The sequence below is a fragment of the Dermochelys coriacea genome, chromosome 11, assembly GCF_009764565.3.
Source record: "Dermochelys coriacea isolate rDerCor1 chromosome 11, rDerCor1.pri.v4, whole genome shotgun sequence".
NCBI lineage: Eukaryota > Metazoa > Chordata > Testudines > Dermochelyidae > Dermochelys > Dermochelys coriacea.
In genome coordinates, this window is record NC_050078.2 from 36,630,081 (window position 1) to 36,653,542 (window position 23,462).

The 23,462-nt window shown below is 38.1% G+C and overlaps 1 protein-coding gene across 5 annotated transcripts in view; it reads right to left on the reverse strand.

Annotated features, from left to right (window-relative positions):
• Positions 1–23,462, reverse strand: part of LOC119863247 (sodium channel protein type 2 subunit alpha-like) — a 111,226-nt gene that overhangs the window by 1,849 nt on the left and 85,915 nt on the right. For all 5 annotated transcript variants that reach the window (XM_038421284.2, XM_038421280.2, XM_038421282.2 and 2 more), the window contains 9 exons: positions 19,826–19,946; positions 18,651–18,805; positions 16,841–17,014; positions 13,445–13,567; positions 10,201–10,482; positions 8,381–8,434; positions 6,677–6,814; positions 3,259–3,363; positions 715–985 (listed from right to left, as the gene is read on the reverse strand). In XM_038421284.2, the coding sequence (XP_038277212.1) occupies positions 715–985; positions 3,259–3,363; positions 6,677–6,814; positions 8,381–8,434; positions 10,201–10,482; positions 13,445–13,567; positions 16,841–17,014; positions 18,651–18,805; positions 19,826–19,946 (1,423 nt within the window). The remainder of the gene's footprint in view (positions 1–714; positions 986–3,258; positions 3,364–6,676; positions 6,815–8,380; positions 8,435–10,200; positions 10,483–13,444; positions 13,568–16,840; positions 17,015–18,650; positions 18,806–19,825; positions 19,947–23,462) is intronic.

The following is a 23,462-nucleotide window of genomic DNA, read 5'->3' on the forward strand; positions in this document are numbered from 1 at the left end:
GCAGAGTGCTCAACAAAGCCTTTATGGGTATGTCTACGCTGCAATTATTCACCCACTGCTGGTCCGTGCCAGCTGACTCAGGCTAGGGGGCTGTCTAATTGCGGTGTAGATGTTTGGGCTCAGGCTGCAGCCCGGACTCTAGGATTCTGTTAAGTGGGAAGGTCCTAGAGCTTAGGCTGGAGCCTGAGCCCAAACTTCTACACCAGAATTAAACAATCCCCTTAGCCCGAGCCCCCTGAGCCTAGGTCAGCTGGTACAGGTCATTTCAGGGTTTTTCACTGCAGTGAAGACATACCCTATGTGGTCTGTCAGAAAATCTGCAAAAACAATTCCACAACACCTTGAAGTGTTGTGAACTCTCACAAATTGCACTATTGAGATTCACTGTCTTTTAGCTAACTGAACTCTAAATATTAGGCTACATGATGATTTAAAAAATCCATCCCTGTTCACATACTCCTCAGTTTTGCTCATGAATGCAGATTCTGACATTTCAAATTACAATAAACCAAATCAAATTGGTAAAAATGCTCTTGTATGCATCTTTTTACGTACATTGTACTATAAAAATGAAAACTGAAGAATTGCTATCTAAATTTAATTGTGGGCCATGTAGCAAATGACAAAGCCATATATAAAGCATCATAAAATCATTAAAGGAAATGTTTCACTTTCTGCTCACATACCCCCTTCATGAAAGTGAATTGGTCTTACCCACGATGGAGAGAATGACAACCACAAAATCAAAAATGTTCCAGCCTATGGTGAAGTAGTAATAACGGAGTGAAATCAATTTCAGGACACATTCTCCAGTGAAAAGGACAATGAATACCAGGTTTATCCTGTGTAAAATAGTTTCCATTTCATCACTCTGGTCATCTGTTTCTATCATCATGGTGACCATGTTAAGGCAGATAAGAATCATGATGCTGATGTCAAATACTTGTTTTGTTACAAAATCAAAGACCATGCCTTGGAATTTGTTCTGTAAAAACAAAAACAAATACTATTTATAGTTTGAAAATATGTTTTTCCTTACAAATTGCAAACCTGGGGAAAGCAATTCTCTGTAGCTTGGCAGTAATTAGCTTTGTAGAACAGGAGTGGGTAAACTGATCCACCTTCAGAACCCAGAGGGTAACTTATCCTTTCCCCCTCTTCTGACTTGTGGCTGAACAAGTTGTCAGAGGTGAGTAAGAAGGGAATCACTATTGCCTGGAGGGGTGAAGACGATATGAGGAACAAAGAGTAGTCAAGTCAAAGGTCACCTTTTTCACCAGTCTGTGCTCCAGGAACAGGAAATGTTATCTCCCAGCCTCTGTTCTGCATAACTGCCCTTCACTGATTGTACTCACTGACTTAGTTGGATGGTTAAGGTTATATCCCTTACTTACTGGTTCCATCACCCAGTGTTATGCATTACTTAGTTTGATGACTACATACATCCTTCCAGTTCGACTATTATTTAATTTGCTATAGTGGATAGCTTCTGCAATAAATATTCTGGTGGCACCTTAAAGACTAACAGATTTATTTGGGCATAAGCTTTCATGGGTAAAAAACCACTTCTTTTACCCACAAAAACTTATGCCCAAATAAATCTGTTAGTCTTTAAGGTGCCACTGGACTCCTTGTTGGTTTTGTGGATACAGACTAACATGGCTACCCCCTGATGCTTGCAGTAAGTATTATTTTCCAAAAGTTGTAGGGGTTCAGTGGAACAGTTAAGCAATACAGTATCTGGCTCATGACATCGGGTAGCTCACATAAAGATTTAGCCTCATGGAAATTGAACCTCTGTGAACACAGCCTCATCTCTTCCCACAATCCCTGACAGGCCCTCCTTAGTTGTCTTTGAGGTCAGGGGTGACTAGGGTCTGCTCTCTTCTGTCTTTATCTTCAAAGCCCACCAAGTTGCCTCTGTCACTCTCCCTGATTGCAGGTCTTTATGGAACTCCCAGTAAGGGCCAGTGCATCCCCATTTCCTGCAAAGGTCTTCTGGAGTGAAAAGACCAGGAAGTCAAGGTTAGGAAAGATCCCTCTCCCTCCAGGATAGCAATAAACAGCCAGAATTGACTGCAGCTGCCCTTGGACTCAGCTCAGTTCTGTAGTGCATCATGAAACTTAGCCCAGGTATCTAGGGAATCCCCCATTTCATATGTCCAACGTACATGGTTACATGTACTTAAAGAAGGTACATGTTCTTAAAGAAAATATGAGAACAGCCCTAGTTATTCAAATAAGCTAACTCTCAAAAAAGTAGGGGCAAGGAGAAAATTCTACCTCTTTAATGAAAATAATAGAAAAAACTGGTTCCCTCTACCAAATATATATGGTACTTGCAGCTGTAACCCCCACTTGGAGTTTGCCAGCTCCCAAGACATGTCCAGAGAGTAGACTAGCTTTAGTTTCAGTTTTGACTTGAGAGCTGTAAGACTCAGAGAGAGAAGCAGAACAGCTCACAGAGTGACTGATTAACTCCCTCTCCCCACAAAGGGAACTGCTTTGGGAAAGTTGCATGGATCAGGCCATTCAAGCTTTGTGGAGACCAGTGTCCAGAGTGGCAGAGATCCCACCTGATACTGGCTATTGAGAGCCAGCCAACACCAGGAAGCCAGTGAGGCTGGTAGCAGCCAGGAGAAGACTCTGCCCCACTCAAGGGTGAAGTAAGGGAACCCTTTTTTGTTTAAGCTGGCTGACATTCACAGCACTCATCTCTGGACTCCTCATCAGCATACTATATATATGAGAAGTGCTAGGGAGGGAGCTGGGGGATGGGAAGAGTTGTGAGTGTTGCAAGGTAGGAAACTAGTTGATTTGTTAATGTTTAGTACTTACTAGTTAACCCTAATCCTTTCGTCCCTTGTTCCTATTTTCCTATATCCAGTAAAGTCTCCCTTTGTTACACTGTTATTTTTGGGTGTGTCGTTCCTTTGCTGAGCTTTGAGTTGTTATATATTGTTTCTTGTGCATTGGGTTTTATACTCCTTATCTGTTAGTAGCATTATTCATTTTCCCAAGGGACTGCACCCCTTGTGTCTCAGACACAATGTGGCGTCACCTTGGGTGGAGGCATTAGGTGTCAGAAAAAGAACCCAGAACCCAGCCCATGTGAGGAGAGGGGAGAAGCCACTCCCAAGGAGCAAGCATCAGGGTGCAGGCTTGGGCCACAACTTGTGGGAGGGGCGTTGACGCCTTAAAACCATGTTTTAAAATGGGTATTTAATGCAGGAGGCATGAAAATAAAGGGACTCTTACCGCTGGCCTAGGTATAGGTTTTTGTGGTTTCTTAGACCCCAGTTTTTTCATTGCATTGTAGTATTTCTTCTGTTCTTCTGTCATAAATATATCTTGACCTCCAAAGTAAGGAAATGAGATCAAAACTGGTTACAACTATGTTTGCAGACATAACCTCTAACTATTGTATGTTATTATATAATTTAGTGATGGACATTTGAGTTTACATTTGATTTATATACTAAAAGGACAATTTTCAGGTATCATACGAGTGTTATTGAACAGCTCTGTCAGCACAAAGTATATCCCAATGATCGCTTTCACTGGTAGTTGGAGGATTTCTCCAGTGTTTGCAAAACCACCTCTCCCTCCTCCCCGTAACATAAAACACACTTTCTGCTCTGACCTGTTCCCAGTCCCTGACATTGAGCATGTGTCTGCAGGAAAGGGGCATGACTAAGGCATTTCTGTGCCCTCACAGTCTCTGACTGCTGGAATGATTCTTCAGGTGACAGCGAGCCAGGTATAAATTAGGGCATCTCCAAGGTTGTTCTAATTTGTGCCAAGCACTAGCCCAGGGATTCTTAAACTGGGGATTGTGACCCCTTAGGGGGGTTGTGAGGTTATTACATGAGGGGTCGCGGGCTGTCAGCCTCCACACCCAAGTCCCATTTCGCCTCCAGCATTTATAATATTAAATATAAAAAGTGGTTTTAATTTATAAAGGGGGTCTCACTCAGAAGCTTGCTGTGTGAAAGGGGTCACCAATATGAAAGTTTGAGAATCATTGCACTAGCCTCTTCCTGATTGGCTCCAGGATTGTGGGGCTTAATGGTGGCACAAAACCACCTTTGAACCATCCTCTGCCTCATTCCTGAACTGTCCCAGGCACAGTGTGGATGCAGGTCACCATTGGGATCATAGTCTATACAGTTAGTTTAAGAAGCAATCAAAATGGAGTGATACTGAGGGGGACCATGGAGGATTCTGTCATAGGAAGACATGAATAAAAAAAAAATCCAAACAAACTGGAGTCCCTATCCATTTTAAGGGTTTGTCTACATTAGGAGTGCTTTACTTGTATAAGAATACAGAAAAGCTTCAAAAACAGACTCCAAGGAGAAAAGGAGTACTTGTGGCACCTTAGAGACTAACAAATTTATTAGAGCATAAGCTTTCGTGAGATACAGCTCACTTCATCGGATGCATCCGATGAAGTGAGCTGTAGCTCACGAAAGCTTATGCTCTAATAAATTTGTTAGTCTCTAAGGTGCCACAAGTACTCCTTTTCTTTTTGCGAATACAGACTAACACGGCTGCTACTCTGAAAGACTCCAAGGAGAAACTGCTGAGCTTGAATTCATATGCAAACTAGATACCATTAACTGGGGTTTGAATAGAGACTGGCAGTGGCTGGGTCATTATACATATTGAATCTATTTCCTTAAGTTAAGTATCCTCACACCTTCTTATCCTCAACTGTCTAAATGGGCCATCTTGATTATCACTACAAAAGCTTTTTTCTTCTGCTGATAATAGCTCATCTTAACTAATTAGCCTCTCACAGTTTGAATGGTAATTTCCAACTTATCTGTACGTATATATATATATATATATATATATATATGCTCCATTCTATGCATCCGATGAAGTGGGCTGTAGCCCATGAAAGCTTATGCTCTAATAAATTTGTTAGTCTCTAAAGTGCCACAAGTACTCCTGTTCTTTATACCAGCAAAGTGCTTCTAGTGTGATGCACCTATATCAGTAAAGCTCGCTTTATACTGGTATGGCAAAACTAGTGCCCTGGAGTGAAACAAGCTACTCCAGTAAAAGTGCAGTTTTGCTGGTGTAACTGAGTCTGTACAAAGGACTTCTGCCAGCACAGCTTTGTTGGTTAGGAATCACACCTCTTCACATCCTTGACTGACATAGCTACATTTGTAGAAGTCTGTAAGGTAGACAAAGCCTAAGACTTTCAAGGCCTGTTATTTGTTTTTCACTTTAGCCTCCATTTTGCAGGTACAAATGCTACCTTTCAAATATCTGACTATTTGATTTGTGGGTGTTTTCAGCATTCTAACATTTGTGTTAGTTGATTATGGACACAATTAAATGGAAGTTCAGTGTAAAAGTTAGGCTGTCAGTGTCTACTAAACTGGAAATTTAAGCCTCAAGTCATGGCATTTGCCCCTTGAAGCATCTGCAGTTATTCTGAAGAGAAATGTTTAAAGAGAAATGTTTAAAGATGTTCATTCACAGCTGAGTTTTGCCTTAGACTCAGTTGGGAGTAAAACGGAAATATTTTATCTCATTAATTGATTAGAGTGGCCGCAGCTGAAGACAAAGGATTTTCACAGCAAACACAGACATTTAAGATGATACTCAGTCTCCTAGTTCCATCAGACACCTGAAGAATTACCATACTAAGGATCCTAGGGCCTCCAATTATTTTTAATTAAATTATTTTAAAATTACTTGAAAGTTCAACAGATTCAGAAAAAAAAATTTCCCATTATTTCTTACTTTTTTTTTTACCTTTCCAAGGAACTATAAATTAAAGGAGGATTAAATAGGGTTTACAAGTTCCTCCCATTTCCTATAATTGAACAGGTCAGAATCATATGGCTCATTCCTACAGATCCTTAATAAGCTTTACTCCTGTGATTAGTCCTGTTGGAATTGATGGGACTTATTCTTATAAAGGCTTGTAGAACTGGATTTGTAGTTGCTTCCTTGTTTTTTCTGTTTTATTTTGTGGGTAGTCTACACTGGAGCTGGAAGGTGTAATTTCCAGCCTGAGGAGACATAACCCGCGCTAGCTCTGATAGACCCAGCACACTAAAAATAGAAGTGTAGCCCCAGTGGTGTGAACAGTGGGGACAGGTGCCAAGAACATGCCTAGGGCCATGGAAGGGATTGTACTTAGGGCAGCTAGTCCCTCCCACCACTAATGGCTATACTTCATTGAATGATAAGTATTTAAGTAGTAAGCACATTTGATTAATTTTAAAGAGGGACTTTTTCCAAGAGGATAAATTTCCTGCTAATCACAGTGATAACACACATGTTCCTCTTTTGCTTATTTATTGTAGGTTTTCTTGCACATTTTGCAAATTTCTGTGAACATATTTGTATTAAACAACGGCTTATTGTTTCCTGCCTTCTCTTGACTTCTTGCAGTGAAGTCAAAGTGCTGAAAATTATGATGTTGCAGTCAGATCCATGACAGCAGATTTTTTCATTACAAAAATAGGATCAGGCAGAAGGTGAATTTATTTAGATACTTGAAATAAATTGTTTGTCCATCATCTTTACACAGAATAAGTCACTGGTTCACTGTAAGGAATGTCTAGAATGGAAATAGACTTGGGGATTTGTAGCTTTTATTATACCTTGTTCACTCTTAAAGCAGTAAATAAATACTTGAAATACTTATCTTCTTTTTTTGTTGATTGAAGTTGTCTATGATGACACCAATGAAAAGGTTCAAGGTGAAGAATGATCCAAAGATGATAAAGATGACAAAGTAAAGATACATGTACAAGTTGTCCTCATACTTAGGCTGATCTAGTAGCTATAAAACATCATACATTTATATATTATCTGCATGAACACTAAGAATCAAAAATTCATTTAATTCATAAAGCAGCAACTCATGGCAAGAGGAGATAGATAGATACAGATACCATAGTATAGGTAGATAGTATATTTAACTACTTTATATTAGCAATATATTTTATTTGCCTAGCAAAGTGAAGCTTGCACTCAAGTAGATGGAATTTCAATCTGTCTCTCAATCTCTGTTTGTGGGGAGAGGGAAATGGGGACATCCAATTTCCAGCATAGGGGAAGAATGGGGGACCTTGGTATGTGGGGAGGAGGAAGTGGGGGCTGGCACATACATCAGCTTTAACTAGGTCTGTGATTGATGGCAACCATTAACAACTTCCAGTGTAACAACAAGGGCTGTCAAATGATTAAAAAAAATAATTGCAATTAATTGTGAATTTAGAAAAAAATAGTCTCAGTTAATTGTAGTTTTAACTGCCCTGTTACACAATAGTAGAATGTATTAAATATTTTTGGATGTTTTTCTACATTTTCAAATATATTGATTTCAGTTACAACACAGAATACAAAGTGTACAGTGCTCACTTTATATTATTTTTATTACAAATATTTGCACTGTAAAAAAGATAAAATAGTATTTTTCAATTCACCTCAGGCAAGTCCATTCAGTCCTACTTCTTGTTCAGCCAATCGCTAAGACAAAGAAGTTTGGTTACATTTACGGGAGATAATGCTGCCCACTTCTAATTTACAATGTCACATGAAAGTGAGAATAGGCATTCGTATGGCACGGTTGTAGCTGGTATTGCAAGTTATTTACATGCCAGATATGCTAAACATTTGTATGCCCCTTCATGCTTCAACTTGTAGGCTCTAAAGTTTTACATTGTTTTGTTTTTGAGTGCAGTTATGTAAAAAAAATCTACATTTGTAATTGTACTTTCACAATAGAGATTTCTTTACAGTACTTGTATGAGGTGAATTGAAATTTACTATTTCTATTCCCCCCGGATACCTTCTTAGATGCTCCTCATCCTGAAAAGTGATTTGCACCAAATAAGTTGGGCAACATACAGTGCCCAGCCTACATGAGCAATGAAGTGTGTGACCCTCTAATAATCAATTTTGAAACAAAGTTGTATATTCCTCTATATTCAGTGTATGCATTTCCTGAATATCTCTTTTTTTTAACAGTTTGCACAGATGATTACCAAAGGCAGTGTTTAATCCATCACCATTTGGCATCTTTAAATGGAGGCTGGATGGTTTTCTAAAAAATAATCTAAACAGACTAATTCAACTACAAATTATCAGGCTTAATAGAAATAAGGAAGATTAATTCCCTCGACTGCAGGAATTGCTTTGTGAAATTCTGTGACCTATGTTATGTAGGAAATCTTATTAGTTGATTAAAATGGTCCATTTTGGCCTTACAATCAGTGAATCCATGTCGTTACCGTTCAATATTTTCAATACAATTCAATATAGCTATTAAAATTTCATTACATATGCGGAATGTCAGAATATATTCAACAGATATAAATGGTCTTAAAACTTATATTATACTTACATCTCGCGAATCAACAGCTGCATACATAATATCCATCCATCCTTTAAATGTAGCCTGGAAATGGAACACAAGTGTTTATTTACCTGTAAAAATCCAGGCCCTACAAAATTATTAGAGCACATCTCTTAATAATTTTTTTTAAAAACATAAATTCATACCAGCACTGTTCATATCACAATTAAAACATGCATATAATATAATTATATGTATTAGTCTCCTACCCTTTTTCATAAATAGTTATCATACATTCTAAAAATGTTCCAATCATATGTATGATACTACTTCATCCATTCTCCATGCACCAAATGTGGTCCTTGATCTTTGCTAAGAAGCCTCAGTGATATCATTAGGAGTTTTTTTGTATGGAAAAAGTAGCAATTATTGCCCATTTTAAGTAACAATATTGGGTAAAATGAGTATAACCAGGCAGTACCATAAAATGTGATTTCTAATATTTCACTATTCATTTAATATACTGTATAGAGCTGTATTATAAATATTAATCCAGTAGGAAAGTTATGAGTCTTTAGTACATTTGTCCTCCTTAAAACATTTTTAGAATGATCCTATTTACCTAATTAATGTTATTGTGGTTTCCCTTGCATTAATTATTTGTAAATGACAATTGTACAGATTTTTTTAGTGGCAACCACTGTTTGTCCCAGCCATGTAGAAAGAAAGACAAGGCACAAGGGATGTGGTTTAACTAAGCCACACATTTATTAATGTAACTTATCTGGGTACTATCTGGCAAAAACTTATCCAGAGCAGGTCATACTTCCTTCCATGATTTGTTCACCTGGTGGAGGGCTGCCATCAGGTCTCCACAACTGGTTCCTGCCTGATGCTGGGATCTTACCTCCCACCATATGTACAAGGATTAAGGGGCTACAGAAAAGGGGGTTCTCTTCTTGTTGAATCAGACATTAGGAGCTCCATCCTGATTCCCCAGCTTCTTTAGGGGAAGCCTTCCCCTAACGCCACTTCCAATTATGGTCTACCAGGGAACTCGACTCCCATCCCATTGAATGAGTATCTGCACTGTACAACTGCCAAGTTATCAGTTTGAACTGTATCTCCTAACCTAACCACCAGGTCCCTGAGCTGCTGTGTGGAAGACTTAAAAACCTGCCCTGCCCCTGCCAATTTGGCAGTGAGGGGAAAATTCCTTCCCTGTCCCAAGCAGGTGACTAGCACGATGCCCACAGCTGACTCAGCAAACCTGTTCCTACTATAATCCCAGGGATGGGAGGGTGGGAGTTGTTATTCTGGGCATATAATGGCACCATGGCCAGAAGAAAGGCACATGTGCCCTCCCCTTGGGTGCATGGATGCCAGTGTGCTCTTGGGCACCTCTCCTCAGACCTGCCAATCTGCAAGGATGCCTGCCTTCTTCTCAGCTTCATTTCCCGCCCACAAATCCACAAGGAACTGAACTCCCATGAGGAGGGGGGAGAGGGACAGGGAGGGAGGGGGACCCTTAAAGAAGCCACAGAGCCCTCTTTCTTGTGCTAGCCTAGACTAATTCCCACCCCCCACTCTCCAGGCTGCAGAGGGTGCAATTGTATTGTGCATCATCAAGACGCTTCTTTTTGCCTTTTTAACATTAGGGACTATCAGTGTAAGAAGGTATTCCCTATATTAGAGTGGGGAATCCCTCTTATACCACTAATATCTTAATTACAGGTAAAGTAATATGAGTCTTTTTAAGGGTACTGGCTGTATGTGAAGAAATTAACCTGCTTTTTGATGAAAGTTGCCCATTTCTCTTGTACTTTTTTTTTCAAATACAGCAATATAAAATACAGAAATTCACTTACTACTTGAAGCAGCGCAAGATACCCAGCGCCTACGTTATCAAAGTTTACTTTCACATTTTTCCATCGGGCACTTTCATTCTTTTTTATGAGGTCCTCGCACTGAGTATAATTGTCAACATCGCTGATATCGAACATCTCACCAGTTGTTGTGTTAACACAGTGGTAGAACTTGCCAGCAAACAGATTTACTCCCATTATGCTGAAGATTAGCCAGAATATCAGACAAACCAGTAGCACATTCATGATGGATGGAATTGCTCCTATCAGGGCATTAACAACCACCTAGCATACAAATTAAAGACAAAAAAGCCTCAATGATCTTTTATAATTAAAGAATCACACAATGTTCTGTTAATATTTCTATAATACTAACAGATTTTTTCTGCCTATATTTTATAATGAAATATTTTAGCAAATATTGAAAGAAGGTAATACTTTCAATGAAACTGAAAAAAGCAAGAACTAAAACCCTACATGGAAAGCAAGGCAATGAAAAAGTATGAAAAAAAATTAAAGAAAACCTGGTAGTGGTTAGATGGAGCCTTAGAGTTTGTGTGCTCTAGAAAAAAGAGAGAAAAAAATGTTAAATATTAAGAACATAAATCAAAATCTATAAACAGTGCAACAAAATGTATTTTAAATAAATGTAAAGAATGACTGATGATGGAAGACTGAGCAATATAATTTTATACATAAAGTAGGCCGTACTGATGACTTGATTCTGAGATTGAATTAAAACATTAGGAATTATACACATGATATTCTAATATTCACATAGAAAAGTTAGGCAACTCTGTACTATGCATTTAGTTTTGTCATCACATAATTAATTTTAAACCTTGGTCTAAAATAATCTTTATATTTATTGGACTTAATGAGAGCAAAGAAATGCACACTTCTGTTCATTGTTTTTTCTTGGCTATGTTTAATTTATATACAATTAAACAATTCTACGGGGAAAAAGAGACTGCAAAAGATGAGAGCAAGTGCAGCTAAGCAAAAGGTTATTTGAATTATGTATAGTGATTATATTTTACTCTGAAAAGAAGATTCAGCAGCTGAGGAAACAGCAAAGAATCTGTCTGCGGTGAAGGTTTTGGGTGGTTAATTTTGTATCCAAAGACCACTAAAATCAAGAGGAATCTTTCCGTTTACTTCACTAGGTTTTTGTTTGGGGCCTATGGGGTGTGCTAGTATTTTATCTAGTTGCCAGATACAAAGAATCTATTCACTGGCATCAATTATTTAAAAATGCATTCTTATTGTGTTGTACAGTATTGGAGTGATGGGGTGTATCAGCCCCACACAGCTACAGCAGGGGTTAACCTTTCTCTCTTAGTAGAGGAGGCCAAACACCCCCAGCTCTCCTGGGCATGCTCCATCTGGAAGCAGCTATAAAAACCAGCAGAGCAGCTCAGTCTGGGCTGACCGCTGGCGGGGAAGGAGGTGTGTCGCCAGCTCCTGAGGGAGGACCGCCTGCACTCCAAGATACGGAGGCCAGCCACATGGAGGCGGACCCCGACACGGGACATCGTGGAGAGGGGAGAGACTGGAGAATTCCAGAGACGGAGGCCTCCAGAGACTCGGGTAGGAAGTAACCCAGGGAGGTTTTGTGGGGAAACAGTGACAGCAGAGGACCAAGGCTCGGCGTGTTTCGGTGGACCCCCATCTTGCCAATAGTATTGACTCTGGCCATTGGGTCGCACTGCCTGGACATCGGGGCTGTATTATTGGCTCTGGCCATTGGTCTGCACTGCCCTGCTATCAAGGGCCGCATTAAGGACTGAGGTCCCTGAGCTGCGCAGCCCTGAGACTTGATCACGGGACTGTGAGGCATTTCTCCCCTGCTTCCACAGGATGACGGGGTGTATCAGCCCCGCAACAATTGGAAAGAAACAGTACTGTTTGTATGTATGTGAGCTTAAAGTACACAGATAGATTATAAAGGGAGTTTTGTAGAAGCTGAGTTTTCCAAGTTGAAGGTTAAGATAGAATGTTATCCATTTTGTTACAAATCAGTTTTTTCAGACATTAGTATCATCTGTCACTACAACTGAGATAATTGCTGTTATATTTAGGCAGATTGGCAAGATATGGAAATCTGAATAATTTCCTAAACTGGAAAGAATTGGAAAACTATGTGGGAAGAGAGGCAAGATGGTAGAGTCACACAGGCTCATCAAAATTGCCTTAATCCTTAGGAGAAACATACACAATAAAACTCAAAGTTGAAGGGCAGCAGCTAAGAGAACTCTGCTCCCATCTCTGTCTTCCATTTTCACCCCATCCTTCTCTCTACCATTTATTGAGAGAGCCTTCCCCTCACTTTCTATCTCATGTGGGTGCCTCTCAGAAATATAGAAATAAGTGTTTTCTCCCCATTCCAGCTGACAGGGAGTCTCATGCTCCTGACATATCATACGTCCCACTGCTGCCAGCCTCTTCACCACCATGTTGCTATGTGTCCCATGCCAGTTCTGACACATGAAGCAGGGGATGGAAGCTGGCAGCAGTAGATGGAATAAGCATCCCAGGAAGACTGAAGAAGGAACTGGAGTTTCTCAGTTCTCAGGCCAGTTTCTCCCCACTCAGGTCCCTAAATCCATTTGGGAATTATAACAGCTCCAGGGCTGGAATAACTCACCTCTGTTGTCATGAGTAGATTGAGTACACTCTAAGTCTGACCTGCAAGAAGTAAACTACATGTGTGTAAACCCTGTGCAGATACCTTTCCATCACACACTTTTCATATACTCTGTCATAGGAGTTCAGTGCAGTAAGCCCCAGTATCACTATTTAAAACCTGATTGCCATACATAGTAGAAAGATAGCAACCACAGACTATGCAGTTCTGCAAGCTAAGTGGACACAATTTTTTTAGACTTTTTTTTTTCTTAGCAGGAGAGAAATATAGAAACTATGCTTCTTTCACTCATCATCAGAAAATCTGATAGGTATTAACAATGTAGCCATTGCATCCTGATAATTCCTTAATGTTTTACACAAAAACTCTGTAATTAGCTAGGTGGTAAATAACCTAAAAATATGTGTGATTGCTTGTAAATGCTAATGATTGCAATTGGATATAAATTTTAGTTATGTAATAAAGCATCCTACTGTAGTTACTGGTATGCCATAGAAAAGAGGATAGTGCAATATTTCTGCAGGGATTTGTCATTCCTCAGTTTGCAAGTATGGTTTCTGTTTATGCATGGATTATTTCAGGTTCTTTCATATGTCTCACCCTCATCCCTTCAAATCGTGACAAGGCTCTTAGAGGTCTCAAAGCTCTTAGTGTCCTAAGCGATTTAATGGCACCAAGTTCGGAATAGCCCAAGGCATTGGCTATTAGACTAACCAACGACACCTACAGAAAAACAGAAAAACAATAATTATTCATTTCCTGAACCTGCTGATATTAGGATATAATATGTATTATGTGGGTTTCTTACGACTGGTTGGACCTCTTTCTATAGTATTCCTTTTTTAACCATAGGAAATATTTAAAAAAATTATTGAGGAAGGGAAAATACTTATAGGACACCTGTTTATGGAACCTTTGTTGACATAAAAAAGTCCTTACGTTTTCACATATTTTGTTGGAGGGGCAAGGAACTATAATGGACCTAAAGAGGGCCTGTTTAAAAAAAAAGAGTATATATTAGTCTGTACTGCTTGCCAATTTGCCTTATCTTTATCTCTTTTTATCTGGTTAGAGTTCAATATCTGGACATAGCTCACTGTTCTCAAAGGATATAGTTTTCAAAAGCACCTATGTATCTTAGGGGCCTTAGTTCTACTGCTTTTCAATAGGTTTTAGTCACTTTCAAAAATTTTATCCTTTAATAAGGATACTTTGTACCTTTTTCTGAGGTTTTTAAGTACTTTACAGTGTGGCTAAGTATTATTTATTATCCTCATTTTACAAAGGCACAGAGAGGTTATGTAACTTGCCCAGGGTCAAGCAGTGGCCAGTTAATAGAACAGATAGGATTAGGATCTAGTTCTCCTAACTTATGGTTCACTGCTCTAACCAGCACATCATGAGGCTTCCCTACAGCCTTGATCATTTGGTCAGACTTGAAGGGAACAGCTGCAGTCTTAGCTCCATGCCATACATGGAGCAACACATGATATTAGCCATATAAAATAATAGTTCCTGTAAGCCACCATATCTTCCTTAGAATCCAGGAACTAGTGGATAGAACACCTGGAGTGCAAAACTTTTTGGCAAAAAGTGGGCAGACACCCCAGTAATTGGTGCAAATTCCATAACACTCTTCTTTATGCTTCCGCTTACCAACAAGTTTGGTAGATTTCAGTGGCAGCAGTTCACCTGTGAAAGGCTGATGATTGCTGTGATAACTCAGTATGGACATCTTCCCATGGCCTGTTGTCAGGAAGACTTCATGAACCTTAGATATTAATAATATAGTCGCTGTTCCACACCCAGACATAAAAACGTAGTGACTAATATCTGTGAAATTAGTGTTGGTGGAGCTGCCACATTCCTACTTTCTTGACTATCTTCTTCCAAAGGGAAGATTTGAGAAGGATGATTAACAACATCACTAAGGTCCAAAAATGACTTATTGAGCAAAAGCCTAACCACCACCCATTTAAAGGCACATTGTTGTACATTATAATATAAGTATTATGAAAGTAAAACCAGCAGGATTTGGATTATAGTGATTGCCATTTAAAAGTCATTGTTTACCAACAGATAAGCAATTGAGGTTCCCAGCTTATTTCCTGTTCTAAATACAGGAAAGTACAGTGCTACTCAGGTACTTGTGAGACAGCTATCGGTGAATTGAAAGAATTAAAGTGGAAGAATTTGCCACAGTTGTGTTTCTTTTGATTAAAGTATACCTATACCATTCCACCACCAGAAGTATAGAAGACATGTATACCTGAATATATGCATATTCCATTCCAGTACTTGAAAAAATCCTGAAGACCTTCACTTAATCCCACAAGATTTATAACATAAATCACTTTTCAGATGTAAGTATTCACTGATATGACAATAAGGAATGCTCCTTATGTGCTAAAATAGTTTTATTTTATATATAAACAAAAATGACTTGAACCACAACTATGGGAGTTAAAAGAGCATGCATCTAGAAATAACAATCTGAGATCAGATAGTAATAAAACAACAGGAGTACTTGTGGCACCTTAGAGACTAACAAATTTATTAAAGCATAAGCTTTCGTGGGCTACAGCCCACTTCATCGGATACATAGAATGGAACTTATAGTAAGAAGCTATATATATACATATGGATAAGTTGGAAGTTGCCATACAAACTGTGAGAGGCTAATTAGTTAAGATGAGCTATTATCAGCAGGAGAAAAAAACTTTTGTAGTGATAATCAAGATGGCCCATTTAGATTGTTGACAAGAAGGTGTGAGGATATTTAACTTAGAGAAACAGAATCTAAGTTAAGTATCCTCATTACGCGTAGGAGCCAGAGCGGGGACATGCCTCTGCTTCCGGGAGCCATGCAGATCCATGGCATGTGCAGAGCAGGGCAAGCTGGAGTGGGACAAGCCCTGGACCCTGCACCCCGGCAGGAACTTGAGGGCTGAATTAAAACGTCTGAAGGGCCAGATGTGGCCCCTGGGCCGTAGTTTGCCCACCGCTGTTCTAGAGCATACTATCAGAAACATTACAATGAAGGGACCAGAATTTGGACTGCCTCATGAAGCAATACAATAATTTAGTGGCAACAACCTTAAGCACCTTTGCCTCCAAGATACCCATTCTCATTTGAACACACACATTACTTTGGCTCACTAAAGGACTGAGTCAGATAACATAGGAAGGCATGAGACCAAAATATTCTGGGAGCACTGATCCCTTAAGACAATGAACATAAGAACAGCCATATCGTGTCAGACTAAAGGTCCATTTAGCCCAGTATCCTGTCTTTCAACAGTGGCCAATGCCAGGTGTCCCAGAGGGAATGAACAGAACAGGTAATGATCAACTGATCCATCCCCTGCAGTGACTTTGTACAGATATATGCCATAGCTGGGAAGGAAGCCAAGGAAGCTTCTCTCCTCTTCCATCATAAACCCTCCCAAGTCATAGCTAACTTATTTATTACAACTTGTCAAACAGCTAATAAACTCCAGCTACATTAACTATTTTCATATGTTAATGCCTCTGCCTTTTTCACTACTTCACTGCAAACACTAACAGAGTAGAGGATAATCTCTTGGGAATAAAGCTTTGACAGCATTTGGACCAACATAGTATCTTAGATACAAAGTTTGGATGGCTGTAGAAAAGTTCCATGATGATAGTATTATTTGAGAAACAACACGTGATCGTATAATAAGACTGTGTCATAATGTGTATGCACAAATTGCGGAGTTTTGCATGGAACCTTAACTTTGATATGTCCTGGCTTTTGTTTAATATGTAATGTTCTGTTAGTTATAGTTTTCTCTTTTGAGTATAAATGCACCTTTAGTAACACCATCAGATAACCACAGGCTGTTAGTAAAATTTTCATTAATTTTTGCTCAAAGTACTGTGTTCATTAGAAATCTACTTCACAATAGTGAGTTTTGTAACTTTTTTGATAGGAAAATCAGTCAGAAAAGACTTGAAGAATAAAGAACTTACATCAACAATCAAGAAGTCCAGCCAGCACCAGGCATTAGTGAAATACATTTGAAAACCATAGGCAACCCATTTCAGAAGCATTTCCAGAATAAAGATGTATGTGAAAACCTTGTCAGCATATTCCAGCATGGTCTTGATAGTCTTGCGCTGCTCTATATATATGTCTTCAAAAGCCTGTGAACACAATGTTTGCAAGTATTCATAACACTTCCTGGTTCAGAAAGATCAATTAGATAGATGAAGAAAGTGGAGGGATTAAAGTCTGTGCACCATTTTCATTTTCTTCTTTGTGCACTATTTTCAACTCTTATATTACTTAGTTCCCATTTCACTACATCTGCTTCAACAGAATCCAACTTTGAGAGAGGCAGTCTTGTTTTATGCTTTCTCCAATAGAATATGGAGCATATGTTTTCTTAAGCAAAAGGAAAAGTCTAGTCTCTATTATTTTGAGAAACAAGAAATATAGGGACTCCACTTGTAATTCTGTGTACTGTTTGTGTGACCTCAGTTGGCTGTGATTTTTTTTCACAATTGAGGTTTGGTTTTACAAAATCAAAGTAAATAATTCCAGGCCAAATCCTGAGGTCCTTACTCAGATTTTTACTCAACCTTTAAATAAACCCTCACAGAAATTAGTTATACATTTGCCTGTATAAGAATTATTGCCTATAGAGACTTTGGGATTTGTAATCCTATTTTATTATTGAATCAAGAAATAAATACAAAGAATGATTTTCTGCCAATATTTTAATACGGGTCTTAACTCAAAAAATCCTCCTGTTCTGGATACGTATATTCTCCCAGAGAGGAGTAATGAGGAAGATTTTATTTGCTTCCCCATTTAAATAAAACCCTTTTCCTATCAGCATAACCAAGAAAAAGGCAGTGTTTATTGGCAAGAAAATATATATTTAAGTGTATTTATGGAAATGTTTGTAATTTGTTTTTGGAAAGTATACTATGCCCATTGATAGTGTAGCAACTGTAGAGCTTGTGTAATTTGAAATGGGATAGTGGTGAAGAGTGACGATCTTTTTGGAAACAATTGCCATTTAGTGAAATTAAACATTCCAAAGATGACAAAAAATTTAGAAAATAATAATAATAGTAAGACAACAATGACCCAGGGTGGAGCATGACAGGGATGATTTAAGCAGAATGAGGAGAGTTCCAGAGCTTCACGAGATAGTTCAAATGGCCCCAAATCCTAAAGTAAAATAATTTGAAACCATAAATGTGTACATATTTTAATAGGATTTTGATGTGTACTCATACATTGGCCCAGGTTCTCTCGGAGGTAGAGATGGGCTCACTATTCAAAATTTTGGTCAAAATCCAAACAGTAACAAAGGTCAGTAGTATTCAGGTCCAAAACTCTGCACTATAAATAACCACTATAAATTCTGGGTAACTCCACTGGCTCTAATAAAGTTACTCCAGATTTACACCAGTCTAATTAAAAGCAGAGGTTAGCCCAGTGTTTTGGTTTTGGTCGATCTCTAAGCAAAACATATGTGAATCTTAGTAAGCCTTCCAACTTTGGTCCACATTTCAAAACTGTAATGAAACATGAAATACAGGAACTTTTAGAGTGATTTTGGGTTTCAGTGTGAACATTTTGCATCTATCAAGGCTTCTTTATCTTGCACATTATAAAGTGAGTGTTTGCTACTGCTGATTCCCAAATATTTCTTAAACTGATTAGATTTTTATACTGATCAAAAACTATCCTATATGCAAACATACTTTTAATAAATCACCCTTATAAAAACTTATTTTTCAGAATATGTCATCAGTGTTCACTCACCAGAGCGCCACTGCTCAGAAGAATCATGAAGACAATGAATGTCTCAAACCAGTTGTGTTCAACTATGCTGTAGCAGGTTTTCCTAAGATTCCACCAGATTTTGCCTTTGCCATCTTCTATACTTACTTGACAACATGTGAACTTCTGCACACAACCTGTAAACATATTAAATAACTAGAAATTGGAATAAAATAGCAATTTATTTTGAAGTAGTTAATCACTCTGGCATCCAAATTATTATTAATTTTATTAGTTTGGTAGCCACTCTCTTTATGAGATACTTTTAAAATCTGACACTGAAATCCCCTACTTGCCGTTATAAGGTTCCAAATATCTGAATAGTGATAGTAAATAGATTTAAACTACATCTAGGAGTGAAACCATGGAGAGAAAATGACAGTGATTTGCATTTACAACTAAGTATGAAATTGACTTTAAAAATATCTGTCTATATTACACACAATCTATGAACTACAGTAAAACCTCAGAATTATGAACACCTCATGAATGGAGGTTGTTCGTCACTCTGAAATGTTCATAACTCTGAACAAAACATTATGGTTGTTCTTTCAAAAGTTTACAACTGAACATTGGCTTATTACAGCTTTGAAACTTTACTATGCAGAAGAAAACTGCTGGTTTCCTTTTATTTTTTTTAGTAGTTTACTTTTAACATAGCATTGTACTGTATTTGCTTTTTTTTGTCTCTGCTGCTGCCTGATTGTGTACTTCCAGTTTCAGATGAGGTCTATGGTTGACTGGTCAGTTCGTAACTTTTGTGTTCATAACTCTGAGGTTCTATTGTATATCCAAAACACAGTAGTGTTTGTGGCTATTGGTCAGTTCTGTTTGTCTCAGAAAAACAGAGTTGCTCCAAATTCTAAGGGCCTTCTCTAATGACTACAAAACACAATTATAGGATTGGAAAAATTAATACTGCAAGTATCTTCATATTGAGATATGTTAGTGATTGAGCAGGGAGGAGAGTTAGCCACCTTCCAGAGAATTCCTACTTTGACATTTGATTCTCACTGACAAGGGAGTAGCTTCTCTTGGCTAGTGAAACCAAGAAGGCCCATGGCGTTTCAAGTGCCAACTGTTGTAGAAGCAAATTGTGTTTGAATCAAGCCCCATTTTGCTAACACGATCTTTAGGCAATATTGTGTTGTGGTTACCTGTTGTAAAACAGGCTATTGGTTCAAGAGCTTCTTCAGGTTCAATCTCAGCTTGTTCGCCCTCTCCAGGAGGGGCAATATCAACTGTGCTGCCTTCGGATGAGCTGGATGCATTTAGCTTCTGAAAATAAAATCCCACAGGAAACATTTTTTCCTAAGTATATATTATTCATAGAAGATATTGAAATATGCCAGTGCTCCATAACTTTTAAATAAGATTATCAGTAACTACATATTGATAATATGCATTACCATAAGTAAAATCGTAGTATTCAAATCTATGTTGTGTGGGTTTGGTTTCTAGAATATCTTCTTATAGGAAATTTTAAAAAATAATTTGTCCACTAACCTGATCCATGTATAAGAATTCTGAAATTAAGGTTCAATAATATTAAAATTAGGCAATTTGCATATGCTATACTGTTAGTTATTTCACTCCCTATTATATTGGATTAAACTGTGAATGTCACTTAATCTTTCCAGCACAATGACCAAACCAACAGAAATCAGCAAACATATCTTCATGTCCACTACAGATGGTATTTTCTCTAAAATATACAGTGTATGGATTGAAATGTTGAAAATTAGATCTTTTTTCCAGTAGCAATCTTTATGACAGTACACATGACTTGTTGCTTAAGTATCTTACTGTAATGTCAGTTGAGAGGAGCAGCAAGTTAACTTTAGGACAAGCCACTATTTTGCATTATCTTCCACTATGCACGTGTTACCTTTATATATAGTCAAATCATGCAGTCCTTACTCAGGCAAAACTTCTACTGACTTCAGTGGAAGTTTTGCTGAGGACTGAAGATTGCATGATTCAGGGACTGATCCAAAGGCTCCTGAACTCAATGGAAGCCTCTCGATTGATTTTAGTGGACTTTGGATCAGGCCCTGATCTATTGGCAGTTTAAGGCTATCTATTATTCTGGCACCTGTATTTACTTTTAAATTTGCAAGTAAAACTATTTTAAGTGCATTTATTTTTAATACAACTAAAGTGAAAACAAGTACTCATCAAAGAGTTTGTAACATGGTTTTAGCTGTTAATATTGTTGATTTGTGTCTTGAAATACTTTCAATCAGAAATACATTCTTATTCAGTTTTAAATAGGTAATGTATCCAAGTCTTCAGCCTTAAAGAAAGCACCGTAGTGAAATACATCATTATGGACCATGCAGCAGTAGACGTAATATGTTACAAGACTGTAATTTAGATTATAGTATTGGCAAGAAACTGTTAGTGTTATTGCCATATAATTTATAATCTTATGAATGGCTACATACTCTACAGTTAATTTTATGGATTTATATAGGAATTGATGTAAGTACATTGAGTACACTACATACATGAGACATTAGTACTGATAATTGGATGCTGATTTAAAGTATTATTTAAAGATTGATCCTATGTTGTATTAGAATACAGAATAATGTAGAGCCATTATTTATATTGAAAATTTGAGTCTGATTCCTACTCATGAAATAATAATCCTATTCTAGGCCAAAATACTTTGAGGCTGATGTGCCATATCCTTAGATGTTGTGTAAATCTGTGTAGCTACATTGACTTCCAATCAAGGGGAGCATGACCGCCGTTAAGCTACACAAATTTACACGACCCTGGGGATCTAGCCTGACACCTTTATCAGCCCAGGATGAATCAAGAGGCACCACTCTCAGGTAGTCGTTATTTTGCTGAAATATCTAATGAACAAATATTTAATTGAATAAAATGATAAACAAAATGATTGATTAAATGTAGACATGAGATTCAGGAGTAGTCATGTTTGTGAACATATAGACATCAGATTCTGAGGATATCAATCAGAATGCTGAGATTTGCATACTATATGGAAAACTAGAGTATGGTTGAAAGGCAGTGACTGTACCTGAGCTCTGATTGGCTGTGACATTCTGTTTCAGTATAAACCTTGATAAGATGCTACTTTATGATTTCTTGTGGCTTTTTTGAAATTTTGTGTAGCTTTTGTAAAGGAGACGAACAGTTCTGAAAACTACATTTTCTATTGATCTTTAGTTAAGGCCTGATATTACATCCTTGCCTTCCATTAACTCAGGAGACAGCTTGCAGGATCAGGCGTTAAATTATTTAGAAAAAAAGGACATGATCCAAACATAATTGAAATTGATGTGACTCTTTCCATTGGCTGCACTGGGTTTTGGAGTAGGGCTAAAGAAATAGGGTTACTGTAGATCAGTAATCCATATCTAAATAATAAGTATGATATCCTGTAAACGTTATAATTTCTTCTTTGAGCGGCTCTGCATATTCCCACTTATGGGTATTGAACTGCCTGATGGTGCCTGATGTTAGAACCTTCTTCAAGCAGTGTCCGTTAGAACACTTTGCGTCTGCCCTCAGCATCTCCAGATGTTGTAAGGGGGGGGTTCCTTCTATCACCTCACTTCCTTCCAACCAGTGTGCCAGATGGAAATGAACCACTCCAGAGCATTCGGATCTGGGTTGTTTTTTTTCTCCAGTTCTTAGTGTCTTGGTAATTGTTTAGTATAGTTATAGTTAGTTAGTTATTTAGTTAGTTAGTCAGTTAGTAGCTTGGTGAAACTGAAGAAAAAGCAGAAGCTAAATGAATTCTTTATGTCAGTCTTAACTGCAGAGGATGTGTGGGAGATTCCCATTCTTCTTCGATGACAAATCTGAGGAACTGTCCCAGACTGAGATGTCAATATTGGAGGTTTTGGAACAAATTAATAAATTAAACAGTACTAAGTCTCCAGGACCAGACAGTATTCACCCAAGAGTTCAGAAGCCGCTCAAATGTGAAACTGCAGAACTACTATGTAACCTATCACTTAAATGAGCCTCTGTACCAAATGACCAGAGGATAGCTATAATGCTGATTTTTTTAAACAAAAGGCTCCAGAGGCAATCCTGGCAATATCAGGCAAACTGATTGAAACTATAGTAAAGAACAGAATTATCAGACACGTAGATACACACCATGTGTTGGTGAAGAGTCAACATGGCTTGTTGTTTCCTAGTAAAAGGAAATCATTCCTCACCAAGCTGTTAGAATTCTTTGAAGGTATCAACAAGCATGTGGACAAGGTTGATCCAGTGGATACAGTGTACTCAGACTTTCAGAAAGCCCTTGACAAGGTCCCACACCAAAAGCTCCTAAGCAAAGTAAACAGTCATGGGGTGAGAGGGTAGATCCTCTCATGGATCAGTAACTGGTTAACAGATAGGAAACAAAGGATAGGAATAAATTATCAGTTTTCATAATGGAGAGAGGTAAATAGTGGGGACTCTACTATTTAATCCAAGGATCTGTACTGGAACATGTGCTGTTCAATATATTCACAGTGTTCTGGAAAAGGGTATAAACAGTGAGGTGGCAAAATTTGCAAATGATACAAAATTACTCAAGATAGTTAAATCCAAAGGTTGCTGCAAAGAGTTATAAAGGGACCTCACAAAAGTGGGTGACTGGGCAACAAAAAAGACAGATGAAATTTGGTGTCGATAAATGCAAAGTAATGCACTTTGGAAAAAATAATCCCAACTATATACTCAATGATGAGGTCTAAATTAGCTGTCTCCACTCAGGAAAGAGATCTTGGATAGTTCTCCAAAAACATCTTCTCAACG